The sequence below is a fragment of the Python bivittatus genome, unplaced genomic scaffold (genome assembly GCF_059951505.1).
Source record: "Python bivittatus isolate LINGU-HERP-01145 unplaced genomic scaffold, Pbiv_v1 ctg000840_np1212, whole genome shotgun sequence".
In the NCBI taxonomy this organism is placed as follows: domain Eukaryota; kingdom Metazoa; phylum Chordata; class Lepidosauria; order Squamata; family Pythonidae; genus Python; species Python bivittatus.
This window is the reverse complement of record NW_028277113.1, coordinates 49,268,356-49,294,241: the sequence shown is the minus strand read 5'-3', so window position 1 is coordinate 49,294,241 and position 25,886 is coordinate 49,268,356. Positions and strand designations below refer to the sequence as shown.

At 38.4% G+C, this 25,886-nt stretch overlaps 1 protein-coding gene across 8 annotated transcripts in view; it reads left to right on the top strand.

Moving 5' to 3' along the window:
- NCOA2 (nuclear receptor coactivator 2) overlaps nucleotides 1-25,886 on the top strand; it is a 140,998-nt gene that overhangs the window by 68,235 nt on the left and 46,877 nt on the right. For all 8 annotated transcript variants that reach the window (XM_015887868.3, XM_015887867.3, XM_007427034.4 and 5 more), the window contains 2 exons: nucleotides 9,200-9,304; nucleotides 11,916-12,088. In XM_015887868.3, the coding sequence (XP_015743354.1) occupies nucleotides 9,219-9,304; nucleotides 11,916-12,088 (259 nt within the window). In that variant the 5' untranslated portion in view covers nucleotides 9,200-9,218. The remainder of the gene's footprint in view (nucleotides 1-9,199; nucleotides 9,305-11,915; nucleotides 12,089-25,886) is intronic.

Here is a 25,886-nt window from a genome sequence, read left to right as displayed (position 1 = left end):
GCTGATTCAGCTCTTGAAACAAGCTGATGTGGATGAGAATGGGCAGTCAGAATTGATCTGGATCAGTGCAAAGAATGTACATGAACTTCAGCTATAGGAATTATATTGAAAAAAATGTTAACATATTTCAGTTTTCTTTGAATATAAAAACTTAGAAAATCCTGTAATTTCAGTTCTTTTAAATAGAGCACAGTAATACCAGGTAACACTAAGTGGTGGTACCTAGTGACTTTTTCAATCTTGAGAAAAGCTAGGCAGGATACAAAATCCCAGAGTTCTTGGTTTTCCCCATCCCTTGAGTAATAACCAGTCTAGTTTCTCATAACCACTTAACATTGCAAGCCTTCTAATTTATTTCACTAAATACTTGGGGAATAATTTATTGAAGTTAAGATAAATAATGATAAATGTCATATCACTGATACATAAGTACTGTCAACTACTGCTATATTAACATTTAAATAACCTCAAGCTTTTTAGCTTTTGAAAATCTGGAGTCATTCCTGTCTAAGTCAGTTGATTCAAACTTAAAAGGCAAAGCTATTGAATTTATGAAATCTCCACATGTTGTTATTGTTTCTTTTGTTCATTCCTTTTTATAAGTTACTTTGGTGTCTGGATGTAGTATTTGTGTCAGTTTATAACAAAATGAAGTCCCCTGGCCTATGGATATATATGTGTCTCTGATAAGGCAGGAAGCTTTTTCAAAATATGAGAAGCTAATTTAATCTAATCTAATCAGCAGTTATACTTAGCTTCATGACAGCTATCAATTTTGGGGATAAAAAGTATAATACGGAAAATCTATATAATAGATATTTTAAGATAATACAACTGAACCCACTATTTGTTATTTTTTAACAGTTATGAATGTAAAGCAAGACTTTCCCTATATACTGTGGTATTTCCTGGATGATGTCTATTCATAAAGTGCCACCTTTTTCTAGTAACTGAATACATTACATTTGGATTAAATATGCTGTCACTTTATCTTTCCTAATGGTACAAGGAAATCTGTGGTGCAGCATTCATCAGTTAAGATTGTGAATTAAAAGTACGAGAGTATGTTTAATTACAGTTCTCTAAAATCTGGATTAAAAAAATGAGGAATTTGAATCATTAATTCATTCTGGGGTTTTTTGTTGCATACATTTTTTGGCAGCCCTATCTTTTCTTTCGTTTTTACTTTTAAATTTCTGTATTAAGTGAGATTATCAGATTATCAACAGGATTATCATTGCTTGTATTACAAGCTCAACTTCAAGCCATTCTTCTCATGCTAGATGTGTAGAGGATGTGGATAAGTGTATGCTGTCACAATGAAAGCAGAAACTTTTGTTTAGTTACTGATAACAAGGAGAGATTGGAAACAAGCTCTCTTCTTTCACCCAACATCTGGTGGAAACTAGATTGTTCTCAATAACTGTAATTACATCCTGAGAGCTTACCCAGATAACATTTTTTAAACGTTCGTGAAAAAGGGTCTTATATTTCCTATTTTAACAGTCGGAGGAAAAGACTTTTTTAAAAAAAAAATTAAAGGTTTACTCTTGTATCAGAAAGGAACATCAACACTACTAAGATACTTGGCGGTACCATGATTTTTCTTATGTGTCTGTTAAAATCTTTCAAATATGTTTTAATGTCTTATACTGTATACTTTAGTGCTACTCTGGAGGCCATCAAATTTTATATTAAACCATTTTAGCTATTATACTCTGCTGACTTCTTTTACTGGGTAAATAGCAAATACCAAGTTTAGCTGATGCATCCTATGGAGAATAATTGGGATGTGTTACTTAAAAAGTTCATGAAATCTTAGAAACATAAACACCTTAAACAAAAGCTGTTGCAAATGGTGGCATACGCAGTACAGATTCCCACTTTCCTGGCAGTAAGTCTCAATTACATCAGTGGTATTTTCCCTTGGTAGATCTATATAAAGGTAAGACATTTGTGGAGAGATTATTTAGAACTGTGAAAATGATAACACAGGATGACCAATTTTTAATAAAATTTTATAATGAAATGTTTTTCAATTGTTGAATATTGATCTGGGATCTGGTGAGCTGGCATCAAAGGTGAATATTGAGAGATGGAAGCTGGGACAATTCTCAACCATTGGCCCCATGCCCTGCGAACAGCCTGCTGTCATATCCCGTTGTATCTTCCTCTGTCATATCTTTCTCCTGGATTATGCATGAATCAGGCAATACTCTTTCCTGGAAGCAATTATTCTGTTTCCATACCCCAAAAAGGCAAATCCAGAGCTGACCGCAATGATTTAGTTAGTGATTAGGAGCTGCAATTCTTAAAATACTGTTTCAGCACCTGAGGCTTACACTGGGTGGAACAGTGAGATTATGATGTCAATGGACAGAATGAGCTTGGGTTTTTTTGGCAGCCCCCCCTTTTACAGATTTGGCATACCACTTATTTCCCCTTCTCCCCCTCTGACAAATTATTAGAAAAGAATTTCATTTGGCAATTGTTAAATTTCAATAATGCAATTGTGGGAACTGCAAAAAAGAATATCAGGAAATGCATTTAACTTGAAGGCTAGTTGGCACTAACTAATAAAACTTATTTTTAAATTCAGGTTTCACATGTTTAAAACTCATTAATTCATTAATTGATTTTAAAAAACTGTCCCATCCTTCTGATGCCTATTTTGATTTGACTTAAATACATGTATGCCCACACACATGCACAAACATGTATATATGTGAACTAGGTGGTAGATTTTCATGTCCTGCTTGCTTGGAAAAAGTATGAATTAGGAATTTGCATTCAGATTAGATTTGTTATAAAAATAAAATGAAGTAGGTATTCTAGTATTTTCAGTTATAATTTGTAACAGAGGAGTTTGCCTGCATAGTGTAGAGTAGAATTGTGCAACTTTTTTTAGTACCAGGCCACAATTAGCTTTTGAACTGCATGCTGGGGGCTAAACTCTAAAAAGTAAGCATGCAAAAAATTCAGTTTAACTTCAACTCAGTTCAGTTGATAAAGTTACTTCCTATTTATTCAATAATTTTTCCTTCTATCTCATTAAACACTTGTGGAAGGGCTCAGGAGAACTATGCATTCTCTCCATGGTAGAGAATTGAATTGTCCTTGAATATTCAGAAGTAAGACACAAGTGAAGGTGAAACTGTCTGTTATGTTTCTAGGTAATATGAACAGGTGCTGAGCATCTCTCCAGGCAGGCTATTGCATTTTTGAATATAGTTAAAGAATTAAAGCAGACGATTAAAAGAAGAGAAAACAGTATTAGGAAGCCAGATGTGTTAAAAGTAAGTGATGTGTGTGTATGTATCTTACAAGCGCTTTTATGCCACTTCAATCATTTTGATTCTAAACAGCATGAAAGTGGATTTCACATTTAGTGAACAAACTGAGAGCCAAAATTGCTCAAAAGTATATATAGTCTAACAGATCTTGTTTAAGACAAGTTGTTGTTGTTGTTGTTGTTCAGTCATTAAGTCATGTCCGACTCTTCATGACCCCATGAACCATATCGCGCCAGGCCTTCCTGTCCTTCACTGCCTCCCTCAGTTTGCTCAGTTTCATGCTCATTGCTTCAGTGATGCTATCTAACCATCTCATCCTCTGCCGTCCTCTTCTCCTTTTGCCTGCAATCTTTCCCAGCATCAGGGTCTTTTCCAAAGACTCCTCTCTTCGCATTAGGTGACCAAAGTATCTGAGCTTGAGCTTCATTATCAATCGTTCCAATGAGCAGTCAGGGTTGATTTCCTTTAAGACTGACTGGTTTGACCTCCTAACAGTCCAGGGGACTCTTAAGAGTCTTCTCCAGCACCACAGTTCAAAGACATCAATTCGTCGACACTCAGCCTTCTTTATGGTCCAGCTCTCACAGCCATACATTACTACTGGAAAAACCATAGCTTTGACTATGTGGATCTTTGTCTCCTCTTTCCTACTCTAAGACAAGTACATGTTAGTATTAAATATGGCTCCATATTTGGATGTGGTTTGTTGCTCACTTTATTTAGGTTATATATTTGTCTGGTCCCTTAGATCAACAAGGTACTGTATATAGATAATTTTTTCAACTTAGGAAAATTAAAAATCCTGCCTTGAAAGGCTTATTGAAGAACTGGTATGTCTCCTTCCAAAAATGTAGGGGCTTTTAAATGCAGAAAGTCCAAAAAGTGATTTAAATATACAGTACTGTAAACTTTCTCTTTAGATATTTTAAACTCTGCTTTGGTGAATCTTCAATATGCATTGTAGTGAAAGCCTCTGTGTGAATTTCTGTTGTGTAATTATTTAAAAGATTACATATTATTGAAACACATTGCTCACCAGAATATGTATCATAATTTCCTTTTATTGGATCTATCTCTGATTAGCTAATTTTTGTAGACTCAGGAAGAAATACAGTAACATTACTGTTACTGACTATATACAGTCAGGTCCAGAAATATTGGGACATCGACACAATTCTAACATCTTTGGCTCTGTACACCACCACAATGGATTTGGAATGAAACAAACACAATGTGCTTTAACTGCAGACTGTCAGCCTTAATTTGAGAGTATGTACATCCAACTCAGGTGAACGGTGTAGGAATTACAACAGTTTGCATATGTGCCTCCCACTTGTTAAGGGACCAAAAGTAATGGGACAGAATAATAATCATAAATCAAACTTTCCCTTTTTAATACTTGGTTGCAAATCCATTGCAGTCAATCACAGCCTGAAGCCTGGAACGCATAGACATCACCAGACACTGGGTTTCATCCCTGGTGGTGCTCTGCCAGGCCTCTACTGCAACTGTCTTCAGTTCCTGCTTGTTCTTGGGGCATTTTCCCTTCAGTTTTGTCTTCAGCAAGTGAAATGCATGCTCAATGGGATTCAGGTCAGGTGATTGACTTGGCCATTGCATTACATTCCACTTCTGTCCCTTCAAAAACTCTTTGGTTGCTTTTGCAGTATGCTTTGGGTCATTATCCATCTGTACTGTGAAGTGCCGTCCAATGAGTTCTGCAGCATTTGGCTGAATGTGAGCAGATAATATTGCCCGAAACACTGCAGAATTCATCCTGCTGCTTTTGTCAGCAGTCACATCATCAATAAATACAAGAGAACCAGTTCCATTGGCAGCCATACATGCCCACGCCATGACACTACCACCACCATGCTTCACTGATGAGGTGGTATGCTTAGGATCATGAGCAGTTCCTTTCCTTCTCCATACTCTTCTCTTCCCATCATTCTGGTACAAGTTGATCTTGGTCTCATCTGTCCACAGGATGTTGTTCCAGAACTGTGAAGGCTTTTTTAGATGTCGTTTGGCAAACTCTAATCTGGCCTTCCTGTTTTTGAGGCTCACCAATGGTTTACATCTTGTGGTGAACCCTCTGTATTCACTCTGGTGAAGTCTTCTTTTGATTGTTGACTTTGACACACATACACCTACCTCCTGGAGAGTGTTCTTGATCTGGCCAACTGCTGTGAAGGGTGTTTTCTTCACCAGGGAAAGGATTCTTCGGTCATCCACCACATTTGTTTTCCGTTGTTTCCCGGGTCTTTTGGTGTTGCTGAGCTCACCGGTGCGTTCCTTCTTTTTGAGAATGTTCCAAACAGTTGTTTTGGCCATGCCTAATGTTCTTGCTATCTCTCTGATGGGTTTGTTTTGTTTCTTCAGCCTAATGATGGCTTGCTTCACTGATAGTGACAGCTCTTTGGATCTCATCTTGAGAGTTGACAGCAACAGATTCCAAATGCAAATAGCACACTTGAACTGAACTCTGGGCCTTTTATCTGCACATTGTAATTGGGGTACTGAGGGAATATCACACACCTGGCCATGGAACAGCTGAGAAGCCACTTGTCCCATTACTTTTGGTCCCTTAACAAGTGGGAGGCACATATGCAAACTGTTGTAATTCCTACACCGTTCACCTGAGTTGGATGTACATACCCTCAAATTAAAGCTGACAGTCTGCAGTTAAAGCACATTGTGTTTGTTTCATTCCAAATCCATTGTGGTGGTGTATAGAGCCAAAGATGTTAGAATTGTGTCGATGTCCCAATATTTCTGGACCTGACTGTATGTATATATGGAGCAGCTGGATAGCATAGTGGTTAGAGCACTGCCCTTGATGCGGGAGACTGGGGTTCAAATCCCGGCTGGTACCTACCTTAATGGTCGGGGTCCTTGAGCAAAGACCCCTTAACACTTCATTTGCATACCTCAAGTATGAGAATGACATAAACTAAGAGAGTCATGCCAGCTTGGACGTCACTCGGATTAACAAAGTCCACGTCAGATGTTGGGGAACCAGGACAATCTGACGATAAGTGGGCTACTGGAACAAGCCATATATGGACGAGACAAGAGAACCTGGCATTGATGGAATGCTACTACAACAGTAGACCTAATGAGAGGAGATATATGAAACGTATGAGGGAAATATGGATGGCAGAAGACTTACATCCACACTAACTGAGAAACAGCTAGTTATCCAATGTTTCAACATAGTGAAGAAGAAGCTGCTCTCACAAACTTGAGATAGACCAACTCCACATTACATCTCAGACTGAAGAAGAACCAGAAGAACAACTGAATGCGCAGCCAACACCTGAAGTTGGAACATCACTAACACCTCCTCCATTACAAAGCACAGCAGCTGATATGAGGAATAAGATTATGGATAAGCTAGTTACGGTCAACCCTTAAGACCGATTACCAAGGCTCAGTGGAGAATTACCATCAGATAGTATGCTAGAAGTTGCCAGTAGAGCCCTCCAGACAATCCCTACTACTACCCTAACTCAAACCAATGAACTGGTACATGCTACAGCTGCTGTAATCCTGGAGATGTTTGGCTACATGATCAAGAACAGCAGTATATACCTCCCCTGGAAAATGACGTTGGAAGCTAAGATCAAGGCAACTCAGAGAGAAGTTAGCCAGCTGGTGGAACTACAGAAGGGTATGAAGATTAAGGATAAGACCTGGCTACTGAAAAAATACATGGGCCTTACTCCATCTGAAGCCCTAGAGACTGCTAAACAAAGGCTCACAACACTGGCTGCCAGGCTAAGGAGATACACTAGAGAAGCAGAGGCCAAGAAGATAAATGCCCTGTTCTCCAAAGAACCATCCAAGGTATACTCCCAACTGCAGTGCAACAACACAGTAACAGCAGAGCCACCAACAATAGAAACTGAACAGTACTGGAGGAACATATGAGAGAAAGAGAAGACACATAACACCAGTGCAAAGTGGCTGCAGGACCTGAAAGAAGACCACAGCAATCTCCCAGAACAGGAACTAGTCACTATCACAGTAGCAGACATTCAACAGCAGGTCAAGAACATAAAGAGCTGGACAGCACCTGGCCTGGACATGATCCACACCTACTGGCTAAAGAAACTAACAGCAGTGCATGAACGCCTAGCAGCACAAATGAACCAGCTGCTAGCAGCAGGCTCCCATGCAGACTGGCTAACACAAGGAAGGACAGTACTGATCATGAAAGACCCCCACAAGGAAACAGTACCATCCAACTACTGGCCAATAACCTGCCTCCCCACAACATGGCAAGCCAGGCATCATAGCCACCAAGCTACAGAACCATATGGGCCAATATATGAGCACCACTCAGAAGGGCATTGGGAACAACACCAAAGGCTCACAGTGTATGGAGGTTTCCACCCCAAGTCCAACACCCAGAGACTGTACACCAGCCAGAAAGAGGGCGGGTGGGGTCTGCTGATTGTCAAAGCCACTATCCTGGATGAAACCCAGAGAATCCAGGAGTACATCAGTAAGATGCCACCCAAAGATGAGCTGCTGAGAGAATGCCTGAGGCAGCAGCAGACATGGGAGGAAGTTCAAGTGCAGGAAGTGCCATGGCAAGACAAACCCCTGCATGGGATGTATCATCGACGGATAGCTGAGGTGGCTGACATTGGGAAATCCTACCAGTGGCTGGAAAGGGCTGGACTAAAAGAAGCACTGAGGCACTGATCACAGCAGCACAGGAACAGGCACTAAGCACCAGATCCATAGAAGCGGGGGTCTTATCACAGTAGACAGGACCCAAGGTGCAGATTGTGCAAAGAAGCCTCAGAGACAGTCCAACACATAGTGGTAGGGTGTAAGACGCAGGCAGGAACAGCATATACTGAACAGCACAACCAGGTAGCTGGCATTGTGTACAGGAATATCTGCACAATGTATGGGCTAGACCCTCCAAAGTCCAGATGGGAGATTCCACAGAATGTTGTGGAGAGTAACGGGTAAGATCTGTGGGACTTCCAGATCCAGACAGGCAGGCAGGTACTGGCCAATCAGCCAGACATTGTGGTAGTAGATAAGGACCCAAAGACAGCGGTAGTGATAGATGTATCGGTGCCAAGTGACAGCAACATCAGGAAGAAGGAGTATGAGAAGCTGGAGAGATACCAGGGCCTGAAGGAAGAACTAGAGAGCATGTGGAAAGTAAAGGTCAAAGTAGTCCCAGTACTGGTAGGAGCACTCAGGGCTGTGACTCCTAAGCTTGGAGAGCAGCTCCAACAGAACCCAGGAACAACATCAGAGCTCTTTGTCCAGAAGAATGCAGTGCTAGGAACAGCTAAGATACTGCACAAAACCCTCAAACTCCCAGGCCTTTGGTAGAGGACCCAAAATTGAGGAAAACACATACCACCCATAGGGGTCAGAGAGGAATTTTATATACATACATACATACATACATACATACATACATACATACATACATAGAAAAGAAAATGTGCCATTTTCTAAGTGGGTATTGGCAGTGACCCGGTGGATTGCTAAGCTTGGACTTTGGTCCCAAGGTCCAGCTTTGTATTACTAGAAAATAAGGTAGCTGTTTCTGTTTATTTTTTTGTTGTTGTTATATTCTAGTTGAGGTAATTCAAAAGATTTTTCAGGGCTAAAAAACATTCTGATTATCAAGTCATTTGATATACTATAAAATGCTAATTTTTGTCACTGAGCCATTTTTTAAAAATTTTCAGTACAAGACTTGTCCACATTTTGTTACAATGGAAAGAAACCTTAACTTTAAAAAGTGCTATTTTGAAGTACCTATGTATAAAGGAGGGAGCATAAAACTCAAAGTGAAATATTAAGTGCTAAGAAAACTGAGAGTTATAAATGATGTGTTTTTCTTCTGATTTTTCTCTGTCTTTCAGTTGCTGATATGTGTTTAAGATGAGTGGAATTGGTGAAAATTCCTCTGACCCAGCCCGGGCAGAGTCAAGAAAACGCAAGGAATGTCCTGATCAACTTGGACCCAGGTTAGTTAGGACATAAAGAATGTGTTCTGCATAATGTGAAGCTGAGTGTATATTTTCATGTTACCAAAGCATTATTGCCTTGATAAATAAGAATTGCTGTACAGGCCCAAATCATAATAATTACTTATTTGCTGAAGACTTGTTTCTTTCTTTTCCCACCTGGACAAAGAATAAAGTTTGAGTGAATATTTTTAAAGGAACAAGTCTAGTCAGTTAAATCTTCAGTATCTTGAACAGTGAGCAACCTCTTATAAAACAAAAAATAAACGTATGCAGGAGAGCTCTGTTTCAGAAGACTCCACAGGTAGTCCTTGCTTAACGACCCTAATTAGCAACTCTGCCACTGAGCAGAGCGGTCACTAAGTGGAAAATCTAAATGACTGTGATTGTGCTTTCCAACTGGAAAGAGACAACACTACTCAGTTTCACACCTGTGGCTTTTATTTGCCTCCTAACCACTCCCCTGCCTTTTGGCTGTTTACTGTTTTGTACATATTGAAAGCAATGCAATTATGCTGCAACCTGGGGCTGAGAGCCGCAGGCGCACTATGCAAACAGCTTATTCTCTTGAAATCCCTTTGTCTCTAGTCTCTCCACTGGAGGGGAAGGGCTCAGGCAAAGGAGAGATTGCCTACAGAAATTGCTTACTTTTTTTTTGCCCCCTCCCCCAAGCGAAAGGTTGGAGAGAAAGAGATTTCAAGAGATATTGTAAGCTATTTGCGTAGCCCACGGCTCCCACTCCCTAGGGCTGCTGGCGTAATGACATTGCTTTCAACATATAGAAGAGCAAACAGCTTACTTTCTTGAAATTCCTCTCCAATCTCCCTGCTCTGCAAGGAAGGGAAAGGAAAAAACCACAGGTCAGGCCCAGGACAATGTGTAGTGACTGTAATGGTGATCATGTGACTGAGGGATGCTGTGATGGTTGTAAATGGGCTGTAAAGTTATTTTCTCAGCACCTTTGTAACTTCAAATGGTCACTGAACAAATGGTCGGTAAGCAAGGACTACCTGTATAGCCATCTCTCTAGCCTGGGCTTCTTCCAACACTGTGTGGACTTCAACATTCAGAATTCTTAACACTGACCATGCTGGCTAGCAAATTCTGGGAGATCAAATTTATAGAATGCCCAGGTTGCTCTGTAGTTTTAATTGGCAGAGACACGTGCTTCCTTGTATATCAAGAAGTAACGCTAGATGTTGCAGGCTAGAAACATGACATAAAGTGCATGGACACTTACATAGAATGAGTTTATATACATGCTATATGTTCATGTCTAGATGTAAGTACAGACTTGTGCAACTACAGTTTTAAAAAAAGTTCCTTAAAGAAAAAAAAGAGCATTGGTCATTTTGTGATTTTAAATTTGCTAGTTAGCTAGTTAGAATCCAGAACAGGATTACAGGTACCCCTCGCTTAACAACCTAATTGGGACCGGAATTTCTGTTACTAAGTGATGCGCTCATTAGGTGAAACATCACATGACTCCACCACTTAGCAACACCAGTTCCAGTAGTCCTGGTTGCAGTCGTTAGGCCAGGACTGCGCGCTGTCGTTGAGCCAGGACCTCACATTTTTTATCTGCTATGCTCGCCTCCAACTTCCCCCCGCCTCTCTCCCCCACCATTTTTGCCCTTTTGGCTTCCCTGGACTCCACCATCTACCCCCGCTGCTCCCAGCTGACCTTTGCCATCTTCTTCCTCCTGCTGCTGATGACGCATGCCTGGCTGCTGGCCCTTTGCTTCAGGGAGGCCTCACGAGGACCTTGCAAAGGGCCAGCAGACTTTATTTCAGTGTGTCCCTACCCCATAACTACTGCCCCCCCCTTTTTTTACAAATAGCCAAATACATATTATGAGTATTGAAAGTCTGAATAGGTGGAAATACTAGCAGTGGGGGCTTGGGGGAGGAGTTGAATGGGGGCAAAAGGATTTTTGTTACTCTAGCTTATGGGTAGGACATGGTTTGAGTTTTACTTTTAACATCTGTTTCTCAGCGGGAGGAAAACTCATTGGCTCAGTTTTCTCTGCCTGGTCTCAAAGTTCTGAGGCTGGCAGAAGATGTTCAAATGTTGTCTTCAAAGACTGGTGAGGGATTGGGGATGGAAGCAGAGTTAAAACTGAAGTGCCCCTACTGTAGTTTCATTGTAATCCAAATCTGGAGTGATCTGATTTGCAATTAGCAGACAGTGTTGCTTCTAAATTTTTACAAATCACTAGACTAAAAATATGTTTTTGGGAATTTCTTTCCAAAGTTGAGATGGATTTTGATGCTGTTTCATGTTATAAAGTTTTTTGTTCCTTAATTCCTTAATACCATAGCTGATATTAATTGTACAAGATGGGAAGTACAATAAGCATGTTAAGAATGATTCCATATATTAAGATCAGCTTGTCAATTACTCCTAAAAGTAACCTTTGTAAATTCTGAATAGAAGAAGAAACATTTTCTTCTTTCATATTTACAGATCTTAAAATGTCTCTTAAGTAAAACATTTCTAGGAAGGAGTATTGATGAATTAATTTTTCCTGCATTTTGCTACTTTGATTAAAAATTGTTGTTTAATTATAAATGGTAAATTTTCAAGTTTAATTTTAAAAATTTCTTCCAGTCCTAAAAGAAGCACTGAAAAACGTAATCGTGAACAAGAGAATAAGTATATAGAAGAGCTTGCAGAGCTGATTTTTGCTAATTTTAATGATATTGACAATTTTAACTTCAAACCTGACAAATGTGCAATCTTGAAAGAAACTGTGAAACAGATTCGTCAAATAAAAGAACAAGGTAGGGAAACTGTTTTAAACATCTTACTATGTATACATGGTCTTATTTTTTTCCATCGAAACTTAGATTACCTTGATATCTCCTACTTGAAATTGTTAATCTCATGATTATTTTGTTGAAATATGTTTTCATTCTACAGTGTTGAACTGTATAGAATCTTCAAAATAATCTTAGAAGGAATCATTTAGTATTTTTGTTAGATTTCACATCATACTGTAGATCTGCGTAGAGTTATGTCATTTCCACACAAATGATTTATAGCATCTTACAACATCATGCCACTATCAATGTGCTGATATATTAGTACAGTGCTACCTCGGGTCACGAACGCTTCCGTTCACGACCAGTTCGGGTCATGAACAGCTCTGTTTGCAAAATTTTGCCTCCGTTCGTGAACGCCGGATCGGGTGACGAACAGGATCCGCGGCCATTTTCCCTCCCGTGACACGTGGTCATGGCTTCCTGTAGGGAGGGGGACTCTCCCTCTAAGCAATAACCGCCTCCCCACCCGCCTTCCTGTCCTCCATGCCAGAAGTCGCATCGAGCAAGGTTAGCGTTCTCTCTCTTCGTATTGTATTTTGTTTCATATTTTTGCGGTTTAAAAAAAAAAATACATATGGTTCGGAACCGATTAACCGTAATTACATTGAACCTTATGGGGAAATTTGATTCGGGACGCGACCAAAATCGGGTCGCGACCAAATTCAGAGGGGTCAGAACGGATTAACCGTATTTACATTGAACCTTATGGGAAAATTTGATTCGGGTCGCGACCAATTCGGGTCACGACCAGAGTCATGGAACGAATTAAGTTCATGAACTGAGGTACCACTGTAATTCAAGCAGAGTTTATCTTGTCACAGCAATGCTTGGATGACGTAGTAAGCTGTTATAAGTCACTAGTGTAAAAACATGCTTTGTTTAGAATTAGGGGAAAGATGTTGAAGTACTGTATTTTTCCATATATAAGATGATACTTTTTTCTAAAATCGTTACACTAAAAATTGAAGGGCGTCTTATGCAAGGAAGTAAGCCGAGGAGAGAACCGTGCGGTTGCGAAACTGACCATACTTTGTCTCTGCAAACAGGCTTCCTCCTATTGCTAGCCTCCAATCAGAGTGAAATAGCTTGTCTCTGCAAACAGACTTCCTCCAGTCACGAGCCTTATGTAACTGACGTCAGCTGATGCTGAACAAACCAATTGGAGGAAGTCTGTTTGCAGAGACAAGCTATCGGCAGTTTCACTCGTGATTGAATGTAATCAGTTATGCAAAAGAGCATGGAAATAGACCTGCAGAGAGACAGTTTGGACCTCCTCCCACTGAGTGTATCATGTAAATGTTACCTAATTACTAAATAAAAATGTGTTCTGCTTTATTTTTAAAATATTGGTTTCCTAATTTTGGGTTGGAAAAGTGGGGGGCATCTTATACATGGGGGTGTCTTATAGATGGAAAAATATGGTATTTCATAAGTTTGAACTTAGAAAGTTAATATGTTTTTACTTACTTATACTTGTTCAGCATATAACACTGTAAATATTCTTAAACCCTCTATTACAGCTGCATCTCTTGAGCTACAGTAGACCTGGAAGCCTTTGTTCAAAACACTTGTAACAGAAACTATGAGATAGTGGAACTATCTGTTTTGTGTTCTATTTAAAGGAGTTTCCAAGAAGGATTAGAAAGAGATCTGTAAAACTTAGATGCAATACCAAAATACCTATAAAGTAGAAAAAGAATAATACATACACAGCAGCAATAATTGTAACAATGTATGGGTGAGAGAGGGAGAAAAAAAGGAAAGAGGGACATAGTTGTTAGTGATAAAGGAATAGGTCTAGGCCACAAAAAAAATATGCTAAAATTTATTAGTGTGGTATTTGATCCTAAGTGCCTTATTGGCCTCTTAAAATCTATTATAGCTAATTTCTGGAATCATTCAGGGCTTTGTAAGAACCCCAGTTAATTACTATGAAGAATGCTTCAGTATAAAAAATGTTCATTTTCTATGGTGCCAGCAAAAAATGAAATGTAATAACCTGTTGTTAAGTAGTTATAAATAATTCAAATAGTTGAAATAATGGAATGCCATATATATCTTTGTTGAAACGTTTTTTGCTTCACAAAATATTCTAAACCAAGTCACAAGTGAAGCAACCAGGTTTGCCAGGATATGGAAAAAACTAGAGGATTAATCCTCAAATGAGGTTAAATAGGAGTAGTTCAGTGAAAATGAAATCTAATCCATATTGTAACAGGTGTATTCTTTCTGAACAGGCGTATTCAGTGAAAGATTTGGAAATTTACTAGTAAATGGCTTAAAAATTCAATGGAATTAACAACTGATTCTACTGTGGTGTAGTGATTAAGCTGCTGAACTAGGATTGGGGAAATCCAAATTTATTCATCGTATTTATATCTCACATGTTCAAACCTGCCTGTGGTAGCTATTGGTTTAAATCCAATAGCATAAATAACATTCTCACAAGTATGAAAATATATTAAAACATCATAATACGTTACAGGTAATCCTCAAGTTACAGACATTCGTACAGTGACTGTTTGAAGTTATGGCAGCGCTAAATGAATGGTACTTATGCCCAGTCTCCAAAGTTATGGCCATTGCAGCACCCCCACAGTCATATGATCAAAATTCAGGTGCTTAGCAGCACACCCATATTTACAACTATGGGTGGCTCAACTCCTCCACCAGCCTATCTCCCACCGATCTCTGCCCTTTGGCTGCCATGCAACACGGCACTCCTCATCAGCGGCGCTGGGTCTGAAGTAGTCCAGACCTTCAGCAGTCTCAACCATTCGCCACCACCCCCAGGCCTCTACTTCAGCCCCAGTGCTGCTGCCACCAAGGAGTGCCATCTTAAGCCCCGCACCATGGCTAGCCACCCCAGTGCCACAATGCAAAGCCCCAGCCACCCTGCGCTTACTGGTCCTGCCAGCTCTGCCACCCTGTGCTTCGCTGGCCCTGCCAGCCTGCTGGTTTGTGCTCACTCGCTCTTCCGCCCCCAGCTGACCTTTGCCATCTTCCTCCCACAGCTGACAAGGCACACCCAGCCTGGCCCTATATAAGGCAGCTGCTGGCTATGCCAGGCCTTCTTCCTGAGGCCGCTTATGCTGTTCTCCAAATAGCGTGTGCCGTTCCTGCTATGGTTTGGAACATTCTGAGCCCTTCTAAAACCTCATGAGAAGACATTCTCCAAATTGCGTGTGCCATTCTCACAATGCTCCAGAAGGCCTCAGAAGCTTTCCGAAGCATCACAAGATGGCACGCACTATTTGGACAGTGGCACATGCTATTTGGAGAATGGCACAAGTGGCCTCAGGAAGAAGGCCTGGCATGGCCAGCAGCTGTTTCACCTAGGGCCAGGCTGGGTGAGCTTCATCTGTTACAGGAGGAAGATGGCAAAAGTCAGCTGGGGGCAGCAGGCCAAGTGAGCACAAGCCAGCAGGCTGGCAAGGCTAGTGTAGCACAGGGTGGCAAGGCTAGCAGAGATGGGAGAAGGTAGGCAGGTAGGGGGAGTTCAAGAGCAGGGAGTTCCTTACCTTATTGAGGTTCAGGGCTGGGAGGGACCAAGCTGGGAGTGGCTTGAATTGGGGTGGGTCCTTGCCTAATGACCAGTGGGATTTGGTTAACAATGGCAACAGGGAGTGCTGGGATTGCTGTCACTAAGAGATGTGGTCACGTGATATTGCACTTTACGACTGCATCACTTAGTGACAGAAATTCTGGTCCCAATTATTGTAGCTTGAGGACTACCTGTATATCATCTAGAAGTAACAACAGTAAACAAGCAATAGAAAATTCAAGCCCATTTCCATCATAAAAACTCACCGGGTGACTTTGGGTCACATTTTTTTAGCCCAATTACAATGTCACTGGGAAAATAAAAAGTAGATCTTCAAATAACCAATCATGAATTCCTGGAAGTAAGGCAATACATAAATCTAACAACTCCTAATGAAAGAGACAGTGGTATAAATTACTAACAGTGGATTTCAGAAGGTGAGAACTATATAGATCAGTATATCTTCTGAAATTCTCTGGGTAGAGACATGACTGCTTCATCAGTAGTAATTCCCTATTTTTATTTCTTTATTTTGGCACTGAAGAAACTCATTGTCAAAATATACAAGACCAATGTGGAGAAATGTTGTATGGTATCAGGAATGCTTAAATATGTTCCTTATTTAAGAGGGGGATCTGTAATTCATCCAGTGGATGACAGAAATTTATGTTGGCATAGTAACTAAATAGGCACTCAAAATACTAAATTGTATTAAAGTTAGCTACACTTAGAGTAAACTCTCTGAAATAAATCAGAATTAAATTCCATTAATTGCCATAAATATACTTCAAATATTAATGGTTTTGGATCCAGTTCAATAAGAGTGCAGTATAATCTGGCATTGGGTGGCAGTTGGCAGATTAGCAGCTCATTATATTGGGATATTGGTCATTATATTCAGTAAGGTGTATCTTTAAAATCAGCCTCTCACTTTGATAACAGTACTGTGATTATGAAAACCACAAGAAGAGTGATTATTTTAAAAAAGACACTACAGCAGTAATCTGTTACAGCTGCAATAAGTGTTTCTGAAGCTATTTTTGATTTTTCACAGTCACTGTTTCTAGGATATAAATCAGATATTCTTTTCCAAATGGAAACATTCCCCCATTTCCCCCTTTTTGGGGGGAATAGGGGAATTAAACCTCTATTAATTCATGTTTATATTAATCTAGCCATTTACTTTATTGTTTACAAACCATCCTTTCCCTGTTTTAAAGAGTTTGTAGTTTTCCAGGGATTTCTGATCAAGATTAAATTTGGTTTCCATTCAGTAATCATTTGGCTGTAGGATGAATTATCATACAAAATGATAATTCATCCTACAGCCAAATGATTACTGAATCAACTCTTTGTTCTTTGCACACGTGTACATTCACTTAAATATAAATTACGTTTCTAGGTCGTATCTACCCAAAGCAGCCAACAGAATAAAATATAAAAATAAATTGTTGTCAGTATATATTATAATTTTAAATTCAAAAGTACAAACCAAAATATATATTAAAATATAATTCAAACAACATAAAACAAATTTAGAGCCACAACAATAAAAACATCAGTAATTCTGCACATGAACCATGAAAAAATATTCATTAAAAGCCAGTCAAGATTAGTTCAAAGCCTTTTTAAATATGCCAAGAGAATTTCCTTGCGAGGAAGTTCATAAAAGTGTGGCCACAACTAAGATGGCCTTGTCAGAACTGCCTGTCAATCTAACTGATTTTAAAAATGAGCTAATGGGGAGGGGCTCCAATTCTGGTCTGAAGGATGGATCCTTCATTAATCTGACTTTGTTATTCAGGACATTACAGCAGACTTTGAAGAAATATACCCATTGTTGCTGAAACATGAAATCTGTCCCCATTCGCTGCCTGCCATTGATTGCTGAAGCTCTGATTGCCCAGCAGCTTTGTTCAGAATTGGGTGTTTTGTCATTCTGTGATGGGAAGAGCTAGTTTATGACCAGGGGCTGCACTTAGGGAGGACTTGAATGGGTGAGATGGTGATGCAACACTGGTGGTGAGGTCATGTACAGTGGGGCAAAAAAGTATTTAGTCAGCCACCAATTGTGCAAGTTCTCCCACTTAAAAGGATGAGAGAGCCCTGTAATTTTCATCATAGGTATACCTCAACTATGAGAGACAAAATGGGGGAAAAAATCCAGAAAATCACATTGTCTGATTTTTAAAGAATTTATTTGCAAATCATGGTGGAAAATAAGTATTTGGTCAATATCAAAAGTTCATCTCAATACTTTGTTATATATCCTTTGTTGGCAATGACAGAGGTCAAACGTTTTCTGTAAGTCTTCACAAGGTTTGCACACACTGTTGCTGGTATTTTGGCCCATTCCTCCATGCAGATCTCCTCTAGAGCAGTGATGTTTTGGGGCTGTCGCTGGGCAACACAGACTTTCAACTCCCTCCAAAGGTTTTCCGTGGGGTTGAGATCTGGAGACTGGCTAGGCCACTCCAGGACCTTGAAATGCTTCTTACGAAGCCACTCCTTCGTTGCCCGGGCGGTGTGTTTGGGATCATTGTCATGCTGAAAGACCCAGCCACGTTTCATCTTCAATACCCTTGCTGATGGAAGGAGGTGTTCACTCAAAATCTCACAATACATGGCCCCATTCATTCTTTCCTTTACACGGATCAGTCGTCCTGGTCCCTTTGCAGAAAAACAGCCCCAAAGCATGATGTTTCCACCCCCATGCTTCACAGTAGGTATGGTGTTCTTTGGATGCAACTCAGCATTCTCTCTCCTCCAAACACGACGAGTTGAGTTTAGACCAAAACGTTCTACTTTGGTTTCATCTGACCATATGATATTCTCCCAATCCTCTTCTGGATCATCCAAATGCTCTCTAGCAAACTTCAGATGGGCCCGGACATGTACTGGCTTAAGCAGGGGGACACGTCTGGCACTGCAGGATTTGAGTCCCTGGCGGCATAGTGTGTTACTGATGGTAGTCTTTGTTACTTTGGTCCCAGCTCTCTGCAGGTCATTCACTAGGTCCCCCCATGTGGTTCTGGGATTTTTGCTCACCATTCTTGTGATCATTTTGACCCCACGGAGTGAGATCTGACATGGAGCCCCAGATCGAGGGAGATTATCAGTGGTCTTGTATGTCTTCCATTTTCTAATTATTGCTCCCACAGTTGATTTCTTCACACCAAGCTGCTTGCTTATTGCAGATTCAGTCTTCCCAGCCTGGTGCAGATCTACAATTTTGTTTCTGGTGTCCTTCGACAGCTCTTTGGTCTTGGCCATAGTGGAGTTTGGAGTGTAACTGTTTGAGGTTGTGGACAGGTGTCTTTTATACTGATAACAAGGTCAAACAGGTGCCATTACTACAGGTAACAAGTGGAGGACAGAGGAGCCTCTTAAAGAAGTAGTTACAGGTCTGTGAGAGCCAGACATCTTGCTTGTTTGTAGGTGACCAAATACTTATTTTCCACCATGATTTGCAAATAAATTCTTTAAAAATCAGACAATGTGATTTTCTGGATTTTTTTTCTCATTTTGTCTCTCATAGTTGAGGTATACCTGTGATGAAAATTACAGGCCTCTCTCATCTTTTTAAGTGGGAGAACTTGCACAATTGGTGGCTGACTAAATACTTTTTTGCCCCACTGTATCACATGCATGTTATTGTCTGATTTTTTTTTCATGACTATTTTGTTGTGCTTTTTTTGTTTGTAACTGCCAAATAAATGTTTGGGCATACTATATTGTTTCTAAGGGTTACCTTCTTTAAAATAGCAGAAAATCATGTATTTGCTTCCATCAAAAGTCAGCAGCAGGATTGAAAGGAGTTCTCCAGGCTGCAAAAAAGGGGAGAAGCACATGCAACCCTAGGGAAGCAAATTGCTTATTCTATTTTAGACATGACTATAGTTATTCAACCTGGATATTTATGCATTTGACAAAGAAAAAAGAAAAATAATTGCACTATTCTAAAAGTAATGGGATATTCTTTGTATCCTTCATGTTGTGCTTAATCACTAGTATCTTCCTCTACTAATTAAATTAAAAAATATCTTCGCAGTATTCCATAGGGGAGATCTAGTGTTTTGTACTTATTAAGGTTAAATAAATAAAAATAAGCAAAATAAATATTCAACAAATAGAATGCCCAAATATCAACTCTAATGATTTTGTAACACTATATGTCTATGTGATGTAATATGCCTTTGCATAAAGAACATCCTGGCTAGGCATTTGACCAGCAAGAAATGTCATTCCCTTTTATGAAGTTGAGGATGAAATTAATCTTACACCTTTGGTATTTGTTTATTTATTTGTGTTCTAGTCTACCACTACCATGCAACCCTTAGCTGTATGCAATATATTAAGAGTCCCCTGGACTACTAGGAGGTCAAACCAGTCAATCTTAAAGGAAATCAACCCTGACTGCTCATTGGAAGGATTGATAATGAAGCTCAAGCTCAGATACTTTGGTCACCTAATGTGAAGAGAGGACTCTTTGGAAAAGACCCTGATGCTGGGAAAGATTGAAGGCAAAAGGAGAAGAGGACGGCAGAGGATGAGATGGTTAGATAGCATCACTGAAGCAATGAGCATGAAACTGAGCTAACTCAGGGAGGCAGTGAAAGACAGGAAGGCTTGGCGCGATACGGTTCATGGGGTCACAAAGAGTCGGACATGACTTAACGACTGAACAACAACACACACACGCACACACACACATACATATATACACATATACATGCACATGCATGCACACACAAACACAAATCATCCACAATGTAATTATTACATTATCATACAAAAGTAAAAACTAATAATTTAATCGGATACAAAGATTCCTATGTTCTCTCACCTAAGTAAAAGAGTCCTGTAGAAGAACTCCATTTCAACTTTTTCATAAGGCCCACAATATTGGATCTAATTTAGCTTCCTGGGGAAGCTATAATCCAGGTGCCATTATGGAGAAATGGCTCTTCCTGGCCTCTGCCCCCTTGATTTCATGATAAACTACTAATTTGCAAACAGTGTAGGCTTCGTTTAGGTAGTGCAAATGACAGTTTCTGTTCTAGCAGTAGTAGAATGAAATGTTCCTGTTGGTTTGTTCAGCTAACTTTGTATGTGTGATATTGCAAGTGATTTTGCTAATGTTGATAGAGTTACATAACCAGGAGACTGGTTGTCATTGTAGTTACTTGAACAGTGTTTTTGCTTTTTTGACCTTTCTTGGAAGCAAGTATAGGGTTCAGGATAAATGTAATCTTATTTCCACTTTTGAGAGAGATGTTGTTTTTTTGCCTAACAACTTAATTTAATGCATTTTAAGGTCAGTGTGACACAATAACAGGCAATGCTAAAACTTTAATGCATGTATATATAATTGCAATGCTTTTTAAAACAGTTTTGTTTAATGGCATTTTTGCCAGTATAGTACACTAAGCAATATAATTTCTGTGACTGATTAAAAGATTATGGCTTACTTGAGTTCTGCATTAAGAGAGATATGGAAGGGGCAAATATAGTGGATGATTTCTTTTCAGACTGATGTTTAGATTGCAAAAGCCAAATCATATGCATTATTTTATTCTATATTATTAATAAGCAATTCATGGTGATGGGTCAGTATTTGGCATAGTAGATATACAGGATCATCTGCTTTGCCCATTTCCATTGGTTACTTCCTTATGAACTGAATTGTAAGCAAAAGGACTAATTACAATAAATCTATGGAAGATGAGCAAAAGATGTATGGGTTTCTGATAGGTTTTTGTAATATCCTTTCTCAGGATGAACTGTTCATCTATTGGCCCATATTGTTTTATGCAATATACATAAAACAGTATGTGTAGTTGCATGAACCTTCTACCTTGACTTCAGATCATGAATGAGCAAATTTTTACACCTGTGAAAAGATACACTGAGTTTCTGTATCTCTGTCCAAAACTTACACAAAAGATTTGTTAGCTGGCCTGTAAGCTGGTCTATGATATGCAAAACAGACTTGCAAATTGACCCTTCGTTACAGATCAAAACAAATAATTGTTTTTTGCAGTGTGCAGAACAGTGTGTTGAAACTTTAATTTTATTAAGTATAGCTATAGTAAATAATGAATAATTGTCATCTAATAGTTAGCAAGACTTTTTTTCATATTGTGCAATATAATCTCAGCCCATGCATATGGTTTCTCATCAGGAGTGGTGGCATTATTACATAGTAAGCATTTTCAGCTCACTCAGTGAGGTATCTCTCTTGCTACATAACCTCCTCCATTTTAGAATGGTCAGGTGAGATCATGGTAGTCCCAACACAATCTCATATTTCTCTAGTTCCAACTTTTAGATGTTGAACTTTTAGAAGTTGAGTAAGAGATCCTTAATTACATGATAATCTATGTATTGAAACATCTACTGGAATGTCCATGTTCAACATATATAAGGAATTAATTAGGGAAATCATACAGCATTAGCAACAGGACAGCTTTCAGACCATAAAATTTCTTCACAATATAATACATAAAATAAACTATATGTGCATTGGTTGCAAGTACAGTTGCACATTGATTAATAAGACTATCAGATTAGAAAGTGCATAATATACCCAAAAAAATTTGCTCCTCTTTACCTTTAAGGTTAATTATGTGACACCAATCTAAAGAAAGAAGAATAGCAGTTACGCACCTTAGGAATCAGGAGTTGCAGGATCTAAGACGAGTACAACAAATGGCTTCTGGTAATGGCCTTTGGTGATGTCTATAGAGGCAGAAATCCTCTGTTCTCATAAAAGTGGTCATGGCAACAGATTGAAGTTAAACATTGGGAAAAAATGAATAAGGCTGGAAGTTTTGAATAAGGGTGAGCGATTGGCTCCTTGATTTGTAAGGATTTGTTCGATATGTAGTAATTTTTAGCAACAAATATGTTCACAGTAACTGTCGCAGTGATTCTCTGTTGTATAGGCAGTTACTATACTTGAAGGCAGTATTTGTGAGATCTTTCACTGAATAACAAAAGATGCCAAGTACTCTGTTCAGTTTCCATTTTTTAATTACTGTTGGTTCTGCCATATACTGTATGTTGTTTGATTTTTGTTCTTAAATTGTTCTTAAGTTTGTTAAGTCTGTTGTTTATAAAAGCATGAGTTATTCTTCCTGCAAATTTGAAGTAAAAATGACATGAATTCCACCAGCTGGAACTTCTAACAGTAATTTGACTGATAGGCTTCTACCAGTCTAAAATATCTATATGATTTGAGTTATTTCTGATGCTATCAAACAGTCCTTGAATGCTTTATAGATGTTATTACACTAACTTACTTTTCAAGAAGAGTAAGTCACCTCCAGTATTTAAAAATGTATCAGCTGATATAATCAAAAAACATGTATGAAGAAAGGGTTGTGCACTCTGAAGAAAAGTCTTTCTTAGGAATTGAGTAAACAGATATTTTAGTGCAATTTGTTAAAGAGATGATTGATACAAAGAAATATATGTCAAGATTTATTATAGAAGGTGACATTTTGAAATAAGTCCCAACTTATCTGCATTATTTTACATTAATTCTCAGAGGAAAAAAATGCATATGCAGTAGCAAAGAACTTTCTGAATACAAAGCATGTGTTTTGTCACTGTTATAATTATATATAATATATTTGACTGGAAAAGATCAACATTTTAAATTTCTAGAATTGTAACATACGTGAGGATGTCTGCTTAAAATGTTTGCTTTGTTATTTTGCAAACTGAAAGGTGGTCTTAAGCAAAATAATGAGGCAGCATGTTTCCCCTTTGAAGGGACATAAAATTAAGAAAAGTCATCTTCAGAAGTAATATTTAGCTGATAAGAAACTAAACTGCATTGGCATGATATAATATAATTTTATCTTGGCTCAAGTTTAGGAAATTATTTATTTATTTATACAGTGCTTATAATCCATCTGAATATCAAAGGAATTTGGATAGTATAGCATACACACACACACACCCCATAAAACCCAAAATTAAATACAGAATATGAATGCTCTCTCTGAAAACCACTAGGGGCCAAAGGTTCACCAAAATAGTACAATTTGAACTTGCTTGTGAAATATTAAAAAAATAGGGGCTGCATATACCTTCGGGGTAGAGTTTCACAAAATGGCAACTGCCACAAAGAAAGCCTGTTGTCTAGTACACACCTTTTTTTTTAACACTTCCTTACTTGTTTGATGTGTGAACTTTGAACGTTACTAAATATATTAACATTTTCTCTGGGAAAAAAATTAATAAATAAAACACGATTGGCCGATGGGGCCTGATTTTTAATACACCCTATACTTAAAATCACACACAAACCTGTTAATATATCCAAATTTACTTCTTTCAGTCCATACAGATACAAAACATTTCATGATAATACAGATTTGGATCCAGCCTCTTAAGGAATGATCCTTTATATTTTCTCTTGTATATTTTACTTGTTCAATGTCAGTTTTAGCCATTATTGAAATGGTTTTGCAAACACTGGTCTAGATCGACAGACTGATTCATATACTGAATAAAAGCATTTTGTATAATCTCAGTAAGATAGCTTTTTTCTCTAAATTTAGAATCCAAATATGTTGAAAGATTCACTGTCACCTAGTCCTAATCAGATGCATATTACATATTATTCTAATTTTTTATGAGCTGTGTGACTGTATTATTATGGAGCCTCTAATATAAGAATTGTTTTCTGCTTTCCCAAAGAAAGACTAGTGAACCTATTTATCACAACTTCTTGTAACACATCCTGCCAATAAAGCAGCAAATGCTACTGGAAGACAATCACTGATTGCAAACAATGAGTCAGTTTTCAGCTCTTGGATATCTCTTGGATTAATACATTTACCACTTACACACAAACTAGTTTACACTTGCATCACCAGGGATAAAAGTGAAAGCAAGACCATTTTCTATTCTCAATCATTAGATGGGTACAAAAAAAGAAAAGAATTAAAAATGTAGTCTTATTTATAGTTTAGGATTGGCTAGTATGACTGTCACTCAGCAGATTTTGACACACTTTCATTTGCTGACAGAAAGGACTGTGCATAAAGAAGAGAGTAAAGCAAATCTTTACTCTTAAAGCTGATCTCGGTAAACAAACAGGGAAATAGTGCAGCTGTGCTTTTAAAATATGCACTGCAGGAGATTTCAGCAAGCTGATGATATATCGTGCATTAATGTTGAAAAGATAAATACAATTGGAGATTGCAGGAAGGGCCTTATGTTTTTATGTTGGCAGAATGCTTCCTAATGAATAAGAATGTGCTGCTGGCTTCACAGTGCCATATGGCAGCTTTTCTAATTTTAGTTCAGTACAGATGCATAATTCTCCCTTGTTTTACCTCCTAAAGTCATTCTGCAATTATATGTGTTTTTTATAACAATATTTTGGTTTTTTATCAAGAAGGGTGCCTGTTGCTGTACAGGTCTACAAAGGTATGTTGTAAAATGTAATGAGAATGTATGTTGTTCTTTAAATAAAAGGTAAACATTGTTAGGGAGGGCGTAGCTTTCCTGCTGAGACTGGAAATTGGAAGGGCAGCTAATAATTTTATAAACTCTTCTGAAAAATGGAAATCTTGTGAAAATGATAGACGTTTCCCTGCTGATTGAAATACTAAGACCTGGTTATTACATGCTTTTTATATTCAAAATCCAAGATTTTAATGCAGTGTCTAATGTACTGAAAAATAATCTTAATGGTGAACAAAGAGTACGAATAATGTTTGAATATTTCATTACACTAGACCTGCTTGCTATCTGGTTAGACTCAAATGCTGAAACACTAATTTATGAAAATGTAAAATTCTAGCTTTGATTTTTAGGGTTTTGCCATTTTGTTTTTGTTGAATTTTTGTTGTAGATTCTTATAAACTTGGAACTTAGGAATTGAAGTTTAGTAAATATAAATAACTCCAGATACTTCAGCTGCCATCATTTCAATATTCTTTTAAATGACCTGTATGTCCTATCATTCCCATTTTACCCCCAATCCCCACTGTAAAATGTATTTATAAAACAGAATAAAGTCTTTTTAGATTCATGCTTTCAAGTAAAGTCTTAGTAAATGCTACCATAACATGGTTCTTACATACATGTGGATCTGTCATGATTGAAAATGTGTGTCAAAAACAGACATTATTTTTTTTATAACTTTATTAAGTTTTTAAAAAGGAACAGGAAAAACTAACAAAAACTAAT